The 18,044-nt window shown below is 37.3% G+C and overlaps 1 protein-coding gene across 1 annotated transcript; it reads left to right on the top strand.

Moving 5' to 3' along the window:
- Nucleotides 1-16,358: 16,358 nt before the first annotated feature.
- LOC111540349 (putative olfactory receptor 10D4) lies at nucleotides 16,359-17,833 on the top strand. Its single transcript, XM_023208653.1, is given in 3 exon segments — nucleotides 16,359-16,453; nucleotides 16,883-17,535; nucleotides 17,538-17,833. Coding segments are annotated over 3 exon segments (1,044 nt in total).
- The last annotated feature ends 211 nt before the right edge of the window (nucleotides 17,834-18,044 follow it).

The following is an 18,044-nucleotide window of genomic DNA, read 5'->3' as shown; positions in this document are numbered from 1 at the left end:
CATACATACACACACACACCCGCATTTATATACATGCATGTGCATGCATAGATGTATATATGTGTATGTATGTACACCACACATGTATATACAGTTACATGCATGTAATACATGCATATGTAGTAAAGCATAACATAAGCACAAATTCTATTTTATCAGTACTGAGCTCTACAACCATGTTTTTTACATGTACTGAACTAATTATGAGAAGAAATTATCCTTTTCTCTGGAGAGAAATCATGTCTGGTATTGTTCCTTGTGACTGTGCCTTCTTTCCATTGGCTGAAACATCTGAGCAACAAAAGGGAGGAGCTGGAAACGTGGGCAGAGTTCATCATCTGATCCTGCTGGGCTTAGAGCTTAGCACTAAAAGTCTGCCACAGACCAGGCATGCAGCATGGTTAGAGGGCACTGAATCAGGAAACACACAGAAGATGCTGGGTGTTGAAAAGACAACTATGTGAAAATTCCCATAACCGAGCACAATATACACAATTAAACTGATATAGATGAGGTCTCTTCACTTAAAAGTCTGTCCTTGTGCCTTAGCGTTGCCAGGCATTCCTCAAGATTGATTCTTACCTTCTTTTTTATACTAATAGGAACCCAAGTTTCACAATGTCTATGACCATTCAGAATAAAAACATTGCCCAGCCTCCCTTAAAGCTGGTGTGGCCCTTGTAACTAAGCTCTGGACAATAGGATACAAGAAATAATTACGACACCATGTCATGCCCTTTCAAAGACAAGAAGATGGCCTCCCATTCACTTTACCCTCTTCCTGCTCACTGGTGTGAATGCAGGTATATCCTGAGCCAGCTTGAACCATAAAGACTAGACCATAAAGCCTAGAGTATTTCCCCTAAAACTGGAGAAGCAACAAGACAGAAAGATCCTGAGTCCCTGACACTCTCATAGAGCAAGCCACTGCATCATCACAGAATTTTACAGGATAAAGTAATGAATTTCTCCATGGTTTATTACAGATCTTTGGGTCCTTATCCTATCCTAATACATTTGATAATGATTAATTAAAAAGTAGGCTTTTAAGGAAACTATCTTCTTGGGAATATGAAAAGCACATTTGCTTATAATGGAAATAGAAATCTGTATATTATGAGAACAATATCCAATTTACTTTAGCACCCACCACTGTAACACATGTGTCCTGAATTATGCTGGTGTGTGTTGATTATGTTTATCATAGTTTGCTACTTACTTTTCTTTACTTCTTCTGAGAGCCATTTCCCTTCTTGAAATAAAAAGGCTGTCATAGAGTTCTTAGCATTCTATTACACTCTGTTCTGGTTCAGAACAGGCTTTCAATAAACTGTTTTGCTCATTGTCTCATTTCTGTTATTCTCTTTCTTCGATGTTCTCTATCTTTATCATCATGGAGAGTTTTAAGTGTACGGTTCTACTCGTTGTCTCTCCTCTGATATTTCCATAGCAATTCGTCTAAAACTTCCTACTGTTCTTATCAAACCTGAGCCCTTTATGTGCTCTTAAAATTGTAAACCTTTAAGAAAATAAGTTTTTAAAATGCATGAGGTTATTTGATTAATTAATAAATACATATAAATTCCGGTGGTTGAATATACGCTTAGGCCTTGTAATTGCAATCTACTATCGATATTGGAGAATAGATTTCAAAAGGTCAAATAACAAATGCTCAGACATGTTCACAAATCTTATAAGCATTTATTACATATTGGTGATAACAATTATAATAATAAGTATAATTTTCATAAGATCACTGATAACTTGGAAATTTCGTGTTTGAAGATATCACATACAACCTGGGCTCAGCAGAAACTTATACATGAATGGATAGGTAGGGTGGATTTACAAATACTTATAGTACTATATATTGAGTTCCTACTTGAAACCAGTGCTAATTATTTACATAGTATGTCAAATTACATTAATTACAGACAGGAATAATGCCGGTCATCACAAATCACTTAGTTGTTTGTCAGAAATTTCTTGGATGATGGTGACCATTGCTTAAGAGGAGCAATTTTCATTGATTACAAGCAAATATGCTCCTGACAAACCCAAAGCACAGATAAATGCCAAAGGGGATAGGCAGGATGCAGCTCAAGGGTCTAAAAATCTGTGAGGGCTTGTAAAGAACATATGTTGCTCATCCAGAGGTTCGGAAAATTGTAGAGAAAACAAGAAACCAGGTTCTAATTTATCAGGATCAACTTGGCTCTGTCACAGAATTGAATCTGTGAGCTTCAGATTCAGTCTGGGGCTTAATTCCTACCTCTAGTACTTAATAGTTGTATAATCATGAGAAAGCAATTTAACTACTCTGAGTTCATGTCATCATTTGTCATAGAATGTAATACTATCCTTATTTTAAAGATAAGCAAATTGAAGTCACGGTAGAGTCACAGAATTAGTAAGTAAGAGCGTAGATGTTAAACAAAATCTGCCAGGCTTAAAATCTTGTCTTTCCTTATCCACGTTGCCTTATTGGCTCCTCTCATCCAAGCAGAGAACAATAGAATTCTCTATCTTTTTCAAGGTTATGTCAGGAATATCATCATATGTAATCCTTACACAATTGTGTGAGGTAAGTATTATCTCAGTTCATCAAAAACAAACATTAGTGGATACTCACTATATACCAAGCACAATATAAGAACATCCCACATTTTGGCAATATTTTCCCATTCACTTGATCTTGATTTCCAACATCTAACTACTTTTGCCATTTATCCCCTACATTTTTTTAGTTTAAAAGTCACATAGTACACTCCACTTTTCTGTACTGAGTTATTAAACCTCTTTTTCTAGGAATATGTTAAAATAACTACACAGCAGTTAACTCTATTTGCCCTCTGTTCATTGAGCGTAACTGAAATTGTTCAGAAACCTCCCAAGATACCTATGTGAAGAGATGACTAATCCGGATCTTGGAGGCCACCCAGTGGCCATGCACTTGTTCTTCAACAACTAAGGCAAACATACAAACTCATTTCAGGTCCAGATGATCCCCCAGAGGAAGCAGATGAAAGGATCCTGGGGTGGGGAGTTGGGATACTGGGGAGAATGAAGAACAGTAGCTTTCCCCCAACAAGAAACCCCAAAGGACCCCAAAATCCAAAGAACTTAATACAATAAACAGAATCTCTATAGACTTGATGCCTTCAGATAATAATAAAGTACATAAATTTCATTAAGATCTTGTGATAACACTTTTCCAGATTTGATTATCACATGATCTAAAACATATGATCTAAATCTGGTACCTAAGATTGTGTGAATAATTTTGTCCTATTTAAGATATTTTTTACAATAATTCCTTTTCACATTCTTTAGTTGTTGCTGTGACAGAACTTTCCACTAATCATGATTTTGTTCTTTTCCTTCTCTTCAGAAAGGTCCATTTGCCTTCCTTAACTCTCCTCCAGCAAGAGGTAATTATGAGTTAACAGCAATTTTGAAGATATTCAAAGCTCATCCTATCTCTCCTAGCTCAGCAATTAGGTACTCTACATTTCAATGAATATCTAAATTCCTTTTGCTAGGCATGGTATCTGAAGCCTAAGTAGGCTGACTACAACCATTGTTGGCTGGGGTTAAGAAAAAAGACTTGAAATAGTCGAAGGACCAAAGGAATAATTCTAGAGAATTCAAAAATTTGATCGAAATAAACACACTTGTTGGGTACTGCTATTTCTTAAATCCTAGTGATACAATGATGAGCAATAATAAACATGGTCTCTTCATAGAACTCACAGTCAGATAATATCCATAAATTCATTTCCGACTTTTCATTCATTCATTCCTCTAACAAATATTTAAATTCCACCTATTCAGAAGCATTGCTATACATACTGCAGATTCAATGACAAATTATAGCCACTACTCTCAGGGATCTGGCAGTCTAACAGAACCTGAACTCAATTCCTTCAGTATTTCCTGTGTACATATGGATTATATTCATCTATCTTACCACTTCTATATTTTAGAGGCTAAAATTATCAATCAGTAACTATTACTTATAAAGAGGATCAGAGAAATTGACCAGGAATTGTAAGTAGACATAAGGGCAATTATTAGTTTTCGTATTTGGGAATATCAAAGTAAATATATCAAAAAAGTAAAAACTGAAAATGAAAACATCCTTCTTGGATGATTCACAAGAGCCTTTATATTCAAGCATTGTCATACCCCAGCGGCAGTTACATATTCTTTGCATATACAGTTACCTCTTTCCCTTAAAATAAAACAGTCAAATTCATAGAAGCAGTGAGCAAAATGATGGTTGTCATGTGCAGGAAAGAGACGGAAATGGAGAGTTACTAATCAATGGCTCTAAAGTTTTAGTAATGCAAGATGAGTCTAGAGATCTGTTGTACAATATTGTCCCTATATTGTTAATAATAATATTGTATTGTATTCTATACTGAAAATCTGGTAAGAGAGTACTTCTCATGTTAAGTGCTCTTACACAACAAAATAATAAAAAAATGTTAAAAGACAAAAACACACAAAAAGCTTCAGAATTGAAATATTTTAGTTTCATTATTCTAAGGATTCAAAAATTCCAATTGTTAGCAAAGATGAAATATTTCATGTCTGCATCTTTATATATGATGTGACTTCACTCAAACCTAAAACTAGGATATGATAATACATCTCAGCTGCTAATCTCTAAGCAATTTAAAACCCCAGAGTAACAACAAAATTAGTCACTGTTAGTGTCTTTTCAGACAAATGAATATTTCCAAATAAGAACGTGCCAAAACTAAAAAGTTTATCTATAATTAGAATGATATTAACACAATCCAAATCTTAATGCTCATTGCATTGTGTCTCAGTCCATCATTCTTATTAGATATGTCAATGACAAAATTGACTTTTGGTGAATAATTAGGGCATCTGATCACATCTTTAAGTAACTGTAGAAATATTCTGAAGAGGAATCAGGAGGATCTGACTTATGAGTTGGTCTTTTTAGGGCATTCATTATTGTATCATTAGTTGCGGACATTAATTATGTTATCTTAGCCCATCCAGCATTTCACCATATTAATGTTGCATTTTGTTTGCTGTCTATAATCATGAACAAATATATCTCAAGATATGAAGGCATATGCATGCTTTACTAATCCCTAAATGTCTGCGGAAGAATCTCTAATTCTTAATTTCAACATCAACTTAATGTTTAAACAAAAATTGGTGCTAATGAATGTATTGGTATTGTATTTATCCCAATCTGCCTCCACATTCATATTTTCACATATTTTGTGAAAACCCAGACTACCCTTCCATGAACATGAGGAATCACACATTGCTGAATGAGTTCATTCTACAGGGAATACCTCAGACAGAGGGACTGGAGGCTGTACTCTGTGCTGTCTTCTCATTCATCTACCTCTTCACCCTACTTGGAAACTTACTCATCCTTATATCAATTGTTTCTTCCTCTGCCCTTCACACGCCTATGTATTTCTTCTTGGGACTCCTGTCTATTTTTGACATATTGTTCCCATCTGTAACATGTCCCAAGATGCTATTGTATCTCTCTGGCCAGAGCCCAGTCATTTCTTACAAGGGATGTGCTTCACAGCTCTTCTTCTATCACTTATTGGGTTCTGCCAAAGGCTGCCTCTGTTCTGTAATGTCCTATGATCGCTTTGTTGCCATATGTCACCCACGAGGTATATGCTCATCATGAAGCCTGGAGTCTGTGTCAGCTTGGTCGTGGTAGCCGGGTTGGTGGGTTGTCTTCACGCCACCATTCTGACCTCCTTTACCTTTCAGTTGTCCTACTGTGGCCCCAATCAGGTAGACTACTTCTTCTGTGACATTCCTGCTGTTTTACCCCTGGCTTGTACTGACAGTGCCCTGGCCCAGAGGGTGGGTTCCATAAATGTTGGCTTTCTGGCTTTAACACTTTTGATCAGTGTCTGTGTCTGCTATGCTCGCATTGGGATTGCCATCTTGAGAATCCATTAGCAGAGGGTAGGCAGAAAGCCTTCTCCACCTGCAGTGCTCACCTCATTGCAATCCTCTGTGCCTATGAACCTGTAATCATCATCTATCTGAAGTCCACACCCAACCCCTTGCTTTGTGCCGTGGTGCAAATATTAAATAATATTGTCTCACCCATGCTGAACTCATTAATCTATTCCTTAAGGAACAAGGAATTGAAAAGTTCCCTGAAAAGAGTATTCCAAAATGTTTTACTTACTGTCTGTGAATAAATTATGAGATATTATTGGGAATAAATGTTATAATTAACATTATTCTTTGTCTCTTAATTCTGGATAAGGAATCCAAAGGGCATAGCAAGCACTTGGAGACAGATTTCTTGTCCCTATAATGGGTAGCCAACTTTTCCTGGTTGAGGACAGAGAGGATCTGTAGCAGTCCAAGAAGTACCCTTCAGTAGTTCCTCTCTGTATAAATCAACATTCAATTTTACCTTATTTTTTTGCCCTAATTAAAATGTAATTGTTCCTCTTTTCTGCCTATAAGCATTTCAGTTCTTCCATCTTGCGAAGAAGAAGGTTAGCTAACATTCATAGAGCATGATCTGTCTTCTGGGCATTGTGATGAGAATTTCATATACATCATCTTATTAAATCTTCACCCCTATAAAGTAGATTTTATGTAATGTAGAAAAGAGTTTTGAGGATTAAAGTCTTCAAATAATGAACCCAATGTTACACATTAAGCATCAAATCAGACCTCAAACTCAGCTCCAGTTAACTCCAAATCACCTCCCTGCTATAGATTCCTGTACCACACAGCTGCCCTAAGTGACCTGCTTGGCAATTTACTCATCCTAATTACTTCTCTCATGATACAAATAAGTTGTTTGATAAATAACTGGTAAAATAAGTACTGACAGAGGTTACGTCTATATACAGTCAGCCCTCAATATTCATGTGTTCTGCCTTTGTGAATTCAACCACTGCGGTTCAAAAATATTCAGAAAATAAATTTTACAAAAAAGCAAAACTTGAATTTGCCTCATGTGAGTACTCCATTGAATTCATGTGCATGAAATGGTAGTAGGCATTGTACTAAGTATTACAAGTAATCTAGAGATGATTTAAGGTATACAGGAGGATGTGCATAGGTTATATGCAAATACTACACCATTTTAAATAAGTGACATAAGCATATTTGGATTGCGGTATTTATGGGGGTCCTAAAACCAATCTCCTGAGGATACTGAAGGATGACTGATTTGACTTTATTATTATCTCCACTTACTCTATTCTATTACCAATTGTTCTCACCTGTAGATGGTGGCACTGAGATACAGCAATAAGTGTCTTCCTTGTGTACTACATCTAGTTATGCTAAAGCCAGCCCTAGACCCAAGTCCTCTTAAGTCCTGCTGTGTCATCGTTTTCCTACTGCACCGCACTGCCAATATATCAAAATACTCTTTAGTGCAAACGCAAGGGGAAAGTCTTTCCATCCAGTGTTGTTGAAGAGAAGATGGTCTAATTATGGGGCTTAATTAGCAGGCTTATTTGATTCTCCCAGCAAGTTACATTTTGTAACTTAACTTCCAACAAGACTTGAGTTGATAACTGTTTCTCAATTTTCTCAGAATCTAAAGTGAAAAAAAAGGTACTATTAACTGGGGATCCCACAGACATGTCAGCTCCTAGTTTCCATGACATTTTAGTTATTTGTAGTTCTTCTATTCCATTTGTAGTCTCAAAAGTTCCCTTTCTATTTGAAACCAGTAAACAAAAACAAGTAAAAATCTCTAATAAAAATGCTTACCTTACAAATAGCATGAAGCTAAAAGGATAAAATGATAAAGTGAAGCTCCTTCAAGCATAGTTAAATGGTTTTAGAGCACTAGGAGGATTCTAGGGCTCCTCCTAACTTGATTGGCAAAAATCCATGATGCCACAGCATCTTATTCTCACACTTTGCGGATGCCTATCAGAGACGATATGCTGGATTCAAATAACCCTAGTGTTAGTTTGCTGTTCTACTAATGCAGGATATTTGTAGAAGTATCTACATGTCATGATATCTGGTAAAGCCTGACTAGTGTTTAGGAACAGATATTCAACACACTGATACTTCTATAATAGATTTGTTTTCTAGACAATGGAAAGTTTCATAAAAGTAGGGATTATGTGTGCTTGCTCATCACTGTATCCATAAGACATAGCCCAGTGACATAGTAAGCTTCCAGTGTAGGTTTGTTGAATGAATGAATGGATACCTCTTTACCTATTCAAATTATGATGCAATTGTATATTTGTTGATACAGAGGAATATGTGTGAAATAATTAAGATACGGAATAATACTATGTCTGAATTTAAATATATATTCATGTTTAGGTAAAATTGATGATATATAAAAAACAAAATCTGAATGACCAACTTTTTGGCTTTTTCTAAATTAGTGTTGCAATGACTGGCACTGAAAACAAACACTAACCATTTAAATCTTTCCTGGATCTAAAAGCACACAACATGAGATTTTATTTAAAACACAAGTGCACACACACATAAACACACACAGACACACACAATCACTTTTTAAAATCTTACCTCATTAACAACAACAGCAGCAAAACCAAATCACCTGATTGAAAAACGGGTAGGAGACTTAAATAGACATTTATCCAAAGAAGATACAAAAATGGCAAATAAGCATATGGAAAGATGTTCAATACCACTAAGCACTAAGGAAATACAAAATAAAACCACAATGACATATCACTTCAATAAGGATGGCTACTATTTTTTAAATTACCATAGTAATAAGCTTTGGCTATGATGTCAGAAATTGGAACCCTTGTACACTAATGATGAGAATGTAAAATGGTGCAGCTGGTATGGAAAACAGTATTGTATTTTCTTAAAATAGTAAAAATAGAATTACCATATGATCCAGCAATTCCAGCTCTTGGTATACACACAAACGAAATAAAAGCAGGGTCTTGAAGATACATTTGAACACCCACATTCCTAGCAGCGTTAATCACAATAGACAAGGGCTGAAAGCAACCCAGTATTCACTCAATGAATAGATACACTAAATGTGGTATATACACACAACAAAACATTATTCAGACTTAGAAAGAAAGGAAGTTCTGACACATGCCACAGCATGGATGAACCTCAATGTTGACATTATGACATTATGCTAAGTGAAATAAGCCAGTCACAAAAAGACTGTATAAATCCAGTAATATGAGGTATCCAGAATAGTCACATTCATGGAAAAAGAAACTAGAATGTTGGTTCCCAGGAGCCACTGATGTTGGAAGGAAATGGAGAAGTTGTTTAATGGTTGTAGAGTTTCAGTTCTGAAAGATGAAAAAGTCCAGGAGATTAGTTGGGCAACAGTGTAAACAGTTGAGCAACAATGGAAATATACTTAACATTACTGTACCTTATATTTCAAAAAGGTTAAGACATTAAATTTTATGCCTTGTGTATTTTACCACAATTTTCTTTTTCTGAGACAGAATCTTGCTCTGTTATCCAGGCTGGAGTGCAGTGGTGCAATCATGGTTCACTATAGCCTGGACTTCCGCGCTCAAGAGATCCTCCCACCTCAGCCTCCAGAGTAGCTAGGACTACAGGTGTGCACCCAACACTCAGCCAATTTTTGAAATTTCTTTTAGAAATGAGATCTCATTATGTTGCCCCCAGGCTGGTGTCAAACTCCTGGGCTAAAGGGATCCTCCCGTATTGGCCTTTCAAAGTACTGGGCTTACAGGCATGAGCCACCACACCTGGCCTACATTTTTTTTTTTAAAGGTTGCTTATGCAGTTTTCACACATTCTGTGGTTTATTAGTTATCTCCTTTTTCCTATAACTACATCTACTTTAGTTGAACCCTCCCAAATCACTGTTTCTTTATATTTTATACCTCCACCTGGTGTGGGGAGAGAGTTTGAGAAATGTAGTCAAAGGTAGCTTTTCAGAAGATCTGCCTAGAGTAATAATCATAAGTTACCATTAATTGAGTCCTTACTCCTTACCAGGCACTGGGGAATTGCTTTTTATGTATTATCTAATGTAAACTACATATGAGTTCTATGAGATCATTTTACAGAAGATGAAATGAGATTAAGGGATGTTAGGTAATTTTTTTCAAGCCACACAATTAGTTTGTGGATGTAAATGGGCATCTGTCTCAGATCTTCATGCAGCTATGCACAATACAGCAAATTTGTTGAAACTTTAGAATAAACATTTGGCCTTCCACATCCCCCCAAAAAAACTTACCCTAACTTTTTTTTTTTTGCCATTCAATCTCTCAGATGCGTGAAAGCTCATCTGAGAGAAAACTCATTTGTAGTAAAATATTCTAATCCCACAGAGTGGGGTGCGATTATGCTCCTTCCTATCTTGTTACTATCTTCTGTTGGTTCTAATCCTCTAGGTATTCCCAGAAGATACCTGTGTGGGACCTTACCTGATAATTAGAGTTAAAGTATGGTTCATAGCGCACATTCAGGTATAGAAACGTAAGCAGAAAATGAAGCTTTGTTCTGACATTTTCACATGAGGCTAAAGCAGGGCCTTAATCTACACACATTCTCTGTAGCATTTCTCTGCCCTAGTGACTATCTTTCCTCTTTTTTTCCTGACCAAATAACTCAAAATTCTAGAGCCCAGTGATCTTCCTTATTTGTCTCCCTGAATGTGTTCTTGCTCCCCACAACTGCTCTCCTGACTGTAGCTAGAATTATCTTTCACATTCTCTCTTCCACAATGTACCGAAACGCAGTGCTGCTTAAAACTGTCTTACATTTTCTTAAGCCTCCTAATGTAGAGATTACAATCTTTAAGGAGCAGAGCCTTTAGTCATCATGTGCTTTTCTGCCTCTCAAGCTTTATCTCAATTTTTTCGCTCTCTTTCCTCAAGTTCTTCAAATATACTGTACATCCTTCCAGTGAAGGCTTTGCACATGCTCTTACCCCTGCCTAGAAAGGTTTTTGCTTTCAGGTCTCAGCAGGGATAACATTTTCTCGGGGAAGTCCTCTTCTGCCTTCAAGGAACATCAGCTAGCCATATAAATCATGATGTGAATACATATTTAATTTACTGATCTGGAAGAGGAACATGAGTGGATACAAATACTCTGCCACAATAGCTTTTCAATCCACAGCACTTCTTCCTAGCCCTTACCACCTTAAGTAATTATCATTTCTGTATGTAGGATTATTTGATTAATGCCTCTCTTCTTCTACTAGACTATAAGCTCATTGAGGACAGAGACCACGGCTAGTTCCTGTTCACCAGAACATGGCTGTTTTTGCATATCATCATAGCTCTAATAAGTTTTTGATCTAATAATGGCCAAAATAACCTCAATAAAATCTCTAATTTATTCACATAAACTTTTCACCTCTTATAGCCTTTTCTTGCCTTTGCCTTTGCTTAACTTCTTATCTGCTTCAGATTTCTTAAACATTATTGTACTTAGTTGTAAATTACTAAAATCCTTCCCTCCATCATGTGTTCCTGCCCAGTCTTCAGTGAGCTCACCTGCCTGTTCCATTCATGCACCCACCCTGCTATGCTGTTTTAGAGAAAAATCACAAACCAAGCAGGTCAGCAACCCTACAAATTTATTATTATCTATCCCAAGTGTTTGCTGGTAGTTTTATTACTTTTCTTCTACAGTATTGATCCTATTTCTTACTAGAATGCCTCTTCATGAGTTTGGGGTCTGAAAGTTCTACTTAACTTGTAGGCTGTCACTCACAAAGAACGAAAATCGAAATCACCAGCAAATGGAGAATGAAAAGATCAGCAAGATCTCAATATTCCAAATCACGAAGTTCTCTGGGAAATTGAGTGGAAAATGTGACTTAAATCAAGCCTAAGTGGAGACTCTTCTTTCTAGGCTGAATTGGAGACAGCAGGACCTGCGGCCCAAGAGCTACCTGATATATTCCACCTGTCACAGGGAGAAAGCTGAAGCCAGGAGAGAAAGGAAGAATGATGGTGTCCCCCACTAGTTCTCTGTACTCTTTACCCTTTCTCTGTCCAATATTGAAAGCCTAGGTCAAGAACACCATGCCATCATTTAGTTTTCTATATGACTTTTACTGTTGAGCACAGTGCTATATGCATTGCAAGGCTTTGTGAATGATTATTAGTTTTTAATAAATTAAATTTCCTGCTGGATAATTTTTTTTACATGATAGCTTTCCTAATGTAACCTTCATCTGTTGAAGAAAATTGAAATCCTGAGTACATGGTTTTGCTGTGTAAAATTAAATGAAACAAAAATTTAAAAATTTACATTTCTTTGCAATCAGTATATTGAAGGGATGTCTGCTTGCTCGTGTTCATTGCAGCACTATTCCCAATAGCCAACCTTTCAATCTCTAAGTGCCCATGAGTGGATGAATAAGTACAGAAATTGTGGTATATCTACACAATGGAATATGAATGGAATATGATTCAACCTTTTTTTTTTTTTTTGAGACAGAGTCTCGCTCTGTCACCCAGGCTGGAGTGCAGTGGCACAATCTTGGCTCACTGCAACCTCCTCCTCCCGGGTTCAAGCGATTCTCCTGCCCTAGCCTCCAGAGTAGCTGGGATTACAGGCGTGAGCCACTCCGCCCGGCCGATTCGTTTGTGATAGTGTAGATGAAACTGAAGGATATTATGTGAAGTGAAATAAGCCAGGTACAGAAAGACAAATACCACATGATCTCACTTTTATGTGGAGACTAAAAAAGTGAAATTCACAGAAACAGAAGAGTTGAATTATATAATAGTTACCATTACCAGGTGAGGTGGGGTGGATGTTGGTGAAAGATACAAAATTTCAGTTAAAGCAAAGGAATAAGTTCAAGATATCTAATGTACAACATGGTGATTATAGTTAATAATGTACACTGAAAAGTTGCTAAGAGAATAGATTTTAAGTGTTCTTACCCCCCCAAAAAAGTATGTGAGGTAACGCATGTTAATTAGCTTGATTCAGCCATTCCACAATGTATACATATTTCAAGCCATCATGTTGTAGACCTAAGTATATACCAGTTTTATTTGTCAGTTAAAATAAAGTTAAATTTTATTAAATATAAATATGTAACATGTTCAAGACACATATAGAATCTACGTTTAACACGAAAATTGATCAAACCTTGAAACTTGGATTTAAAATGCAGACAAAATACAACTTGCAATGATACTTTTGTTGCTTATGATAATTGAACTGCAAGCAGTAATAAGAAAACATTTTTTTTTTTTTTTTAGACAGAGTTTCTTTTTTGTTGCCCAGACTGGAGTGCAATGGCGCCATCTTTGCTCACTGCAACCTCCACCTCCTGGGTGCAAGCCATTCTCCCGCCCCAGCTTCCCACGTAGCTGGGATTACAGGCATGCGCCATTACTCCCAGCTAATTTTTGTATTTTTAGTAGAGATAGGGTTTCACCATGTTGGCCAGGCTGGTCTTGGACTCCTGACCTCAGGTAATCCATCCTCCTTGGCCTCCCAAAGTGCTTGGATTACAGGTGTGAGCCACCGCAACCGACCAGAAAACATTTTAGTTACTGTATTGAAGTCTTTCCTGCCATGATCTGATCACTATTTCTTCTGTAACAGGTATTATCACTGAGAACATTTGACCTTTGGGAACGTAGAACACGAGTGTTTTTACTATGACCGTCTCATTAATTTAGCAAGTGCCACTTTTATTCTAAAACATTCTATTTGGAGATCTAAAACAGTCTGTGGCATTTCACTTCCCTGAATACATTTTTTACCAGACCAGGTAAATTTCATGAGATATTACTTGCTAGTTAAAAGTTTATTTCCTCTTTTTTCTTTTTTGCACACAATATTTTTTCAAGTTAGTCATGTTTCAAAACATTAAAGATAATCAAAGATAAATAGAATGACAGAATTACTGAATGTTCCACTCTTATCATTTGCTAGATGTGCAGCAGAACATTTTCTTTTCATATAAAAATTCCAGATGTATTTGAAATAGTGCAACTACCTAAACATTCCTTAAACACTGAAACTTTGTGACCAAAAGTCCTAAAGAAGACACCAAATCTAAACTCCCTCCAGGTTAAGAAAGTGATTTAACTTCTTTGACCCTTACTTTCCTCATCTGTAGAGGACTTCACCAGAGTTTTGAGGTTTCAATAAAACTGTAAAATATATTTTTCTGCCAGATAGCTTACATGTTTTTTGAGCAGAGAGACAATGTCTAACCCACCTCACTTACCCCCAACCTTTCTCCTGGCAAATAATCAATGCTGACAGTTGATTGGCACTCAACATTTGTTAAGGTAAATGTATATGTAAATAAACAAATGAAAGAATGTATTCAATGAGGAAGTTTGTATTCCACCTCAACCCCTAATATGTATTGAGTATTGAAGGTATTTAGCTCAGAAGTTTTAATAGATGTCAGGAAGTATAAGGACAGATACTTCAAGTGCTAGATTAACATTATTTTTGAACTCCCAGCATATTTCTTCTGTCTTTCTTTTTTTTTAGGATGTTTTCTTTTTTTTTTTTAGTTGTACTTTAAGTTCTATTGTACCTGTGCACAATGTGCAGGTTTGTTACACATGTATACATGTGCCATGTTGGTGTGCTGTACCCATTAACTTGTCATTTACATTAGGTATATTTCCTAAGGCTATTCCTCCCCCCTCCCCCCTCCCCAAAATAGGCCCCGGTGTGTGATGTTCCCCTTCCTGTGTCCAAGTGATCTCATTGCTCAGTTCCCACCTATAAGTGAGAACATGCGGTGTTTAGTTTTCTGTTCTTGCGATAGTTTGTTGAGAATGGTGATTTCCAGCTGCATTTCTTCTGGCAACAGCCCCTTTCACTCCCTGCTGGAGAACTGCCCATCTCCATTCCACCATTTAGCCTGTACCCTGCTCACAGAGATCAGCATGTGACTCAGCCAAGGAAGTCAGATTCCAATCTTGGGGTGAGGCACACAGGAGCAAAGGTAGCTGAGGTAGAACCAGCTGATGGCGATGCCCTGAGGCTGCTCCATGAATTCTAACAGCTAAGGTCCCTCCAGCTGCCCTACTTCCCACCCTTCCTGGGCCTAGTTTTCCATTAGTTTCTTTAGTTCTCTAAGCTACCCCAGTTACTGTTGCTCACAATAGTCAATTCTGTCAATACTAGGTAGGAAAATAAGGTATAATTTATTTATTAAAAAAGTATGCACACATGAAACGCAGTAAATATAAAAACACACAACAAATATGTGTGATATATGTGTCAAAGGAATGTTTAAAAATATTCTTCCACAGAAGTATATTTTACAAAGGAAATGTTAATAATCAGGCTCTCTCTCTTTCTCTCTCCCTCTCTCTCTTCTCTTCTCTCATTCATTTCTAAGGTGTAATTATACCAAGCAGTTAATTGCTCCCTTGCTCAAAAAGTTCCCTGAGTTGAGGGATTAATACCCCAGGGAAGACCAAGGTTATTTAAAATGTCCTGTATTGAGGAATGATTGCAGTTCCTAGAGTTAGACAGGAAATTACTGTAAGGCAGCTGATGCATATTTAGATTTGTGGCATTCTATTTGAAAGTGGTTGAAAAGAAAAAGAATTCAAATCACCTACTTGTAGACTCTAGGCTGATTGGGATTTAGGCACAAACTTCTTCCTTCTGCTGGGGAAGGAAAGGAAGACAACACTCACAAGCAGCAGACAATTATGTTCCCTGTTTCCCACGTAAGTGCACACATTTTGTCCTTCACTTTTTATCTTGGTTTTCACTCTCTTTCTCCCTTCCCAATCTCCAGGAAAAAAAAAGAGAGAGAGAAAGGGAATCATCCCAGGTAGAATATATGAGTTGATCTATAATCTATAGATCTCACTGCCGAAAAAAATTAAAACAAGTAGAAAAACATATTCGATTTTTTTAAAGTATGAAACTGGGAAAGGAAAGGAGTCTTTACTACTGCTACCCCTGTACCTTCTGCTGCCACAAAATTGGGATGTGGCTTAACTTGGGTCTGGTTAGACAATTACAGACTTTGGAGACAGAAATGAAGTCTACCAGTTACTCATGTGCACTGAATTCAGGTGACTGCAGAGGATGAGGAACTTGTGATTGTAATTTTCTGTTCATTAAGAGCTATCTGAGATCCTCCTTTTGAATAATTTCTCACTGTTGACCCTCATGGCCAGGGAGACAATGAGGGAAAGATACTCTACATTTTGTATACGTCTTACGGAATTATAAATAACTTTTGGAGAGTTACTGTAACCAAATTGTCTTAGATGAATATAAGAAATTTGGATGAGACTTTGTTTGTTATAAAGACATTAAGTATTTACATTTGTCCTTTTAGCGCATGTATAATTTATGCTATTTAATGGTAAATATGAAGAATGGCAGCTATGAGACTAGTCATGCGAGGCTTCTTGGTGAAATTATTAAATGAGAGGCATCTGCAATTAGAAACTGCACTGCAGTCTTGTCACTTGTAAGTGGGAGCTAAACAATGGGCACATGTGGACATACAGAGTGGAATAACTCTAAAAGTTGATTTGGGTGGGAGCGGGTGGTGAGGGAAGAAAAATTACCTATTGGGTGCGATGTACACCATTTGGCTGATGGATGTGCTATAAACCCAGACTTCAGTACTTGGCAATATATCCATGTAACAAAATATATCCATGTAACAAAAATGCACTGGTACCTCTTAAATCTGTAAAAATAAAAAGTTACAAACAAGAAAAGAAACCACTGCAGAATGATATCCAGTACAGAGCAAAGCAGGCAGATCAAGATGATTCTACCAGGAAGCATTCCTCTGTAACTGTCTAGATCTCTTGCTTCTTTTCTATTTCATTGATCTAAACACAGGTAATTTACATGCATATTAAATTTAACCACCTATTTCTTTTCACAGACACCCAAGAGCTGATTCCTCCCTAGGAATGAGAAATCACACAATGGTGACTGAACTCATCCTTCTGGGAATCCCTGAGACAGAGGGCCTAGAGACAGCCCTTTTATTCCTGTTCTCCTCATTTTATTTATGCACCCTCTTGGGAAATGTGCTTATCCTTACAGCTATCATCTCCTCCACTCGGCTTCACACTCCTATGTATTTTTTCTTGGGAAACCTCTCCATCTTTGACCTGGGTTTCTCTTCGACAGCTGTTCCCAAGATGCTGCTCTGCCTTTCGGGGGACAGCCATGCTATCTCATACGCGGGCTGCGTGTCCCAGCTTTTCTTCTACCATTTCCTAGGCTGTACCGAGTGTTTCCTCTACACAGTGATGGCCTGTGACCGCTTTGTTGCCTTATGTTTTCCTTTGAGATACATGGTCATTATGAACCACAGGGTGTGCTTTATGTTGGCCACAGGGACCTGGATGAGTGGCTGTGTTCATGCCATGATCCAAACCTCCCTCACCTTCCAGTTACCTTACTGTGGTTCTAACAAGGTGGGCTATTACTTCTGTGATATTCCTGCAGTGTTACCGCTAGCCTGTAAGGACACATCCTTAGCCCAGAGGGTAGGTTTTACAAATGTTGGTCTTTTGGCTCTCATTTGCTTTTTCTCATCCTTGTTTCCTATACTTGCATATCAAAAATCCGCTCAGCAGGGGGCAGGCAACGAGCCTTCTCCACCTTCAGCGCCCACCTCACTGCAATCCTTTGTGCTTATGGGCCAGTCATCATTAACTATCTACAACCCAATCCCAGTGCCTTGCTTGGTGCCATCATTCAGATATTGAATAATCTGGTAACCCCAATGTTGAATCCACTAATCTATAGCCTTAGGAATAAGGATGTAAAAACAGCCCTGAGGAATGTATTTCCCAAGAAAAACTTTGCTCTGGGAAATAAATGAGACAATTTAAAGCTTTGCCGGATTTAAGATTTTGATTACATTTTAAAGTTTGATTCTCCATTCCCTAAGGATATTTCCCATCTACTGCCGCCAAGGCATGTTGAAATGAAATGTACTCTGAATCAATCTACTACTTAACTTCGCTATTTTAAAATATATGCCTGTTGGTATATTTCCCTATACTTTAGAATTATTATTATTATTATTTTTA

The sequence above is a fragment of the Piliocolobus tephrosceles genome, chromosome 13 (genome assembly GCF_002776525.5).
Source record: "Piliocolobus tephrosceles isolate RC106 chromosome 13, ASM277652v3, whole genome shotgun sequence".
Classification (NCBI taxonomy): Eukaryota; Metazoa; Chordata; class Mammalia; order Primates; family Cercopithecidae; genus Piliocolobus; species Piliocolobus tephrosceles.
This window is presented reverse-complemented; position numbering and strand designations above follow the sequence as displayed.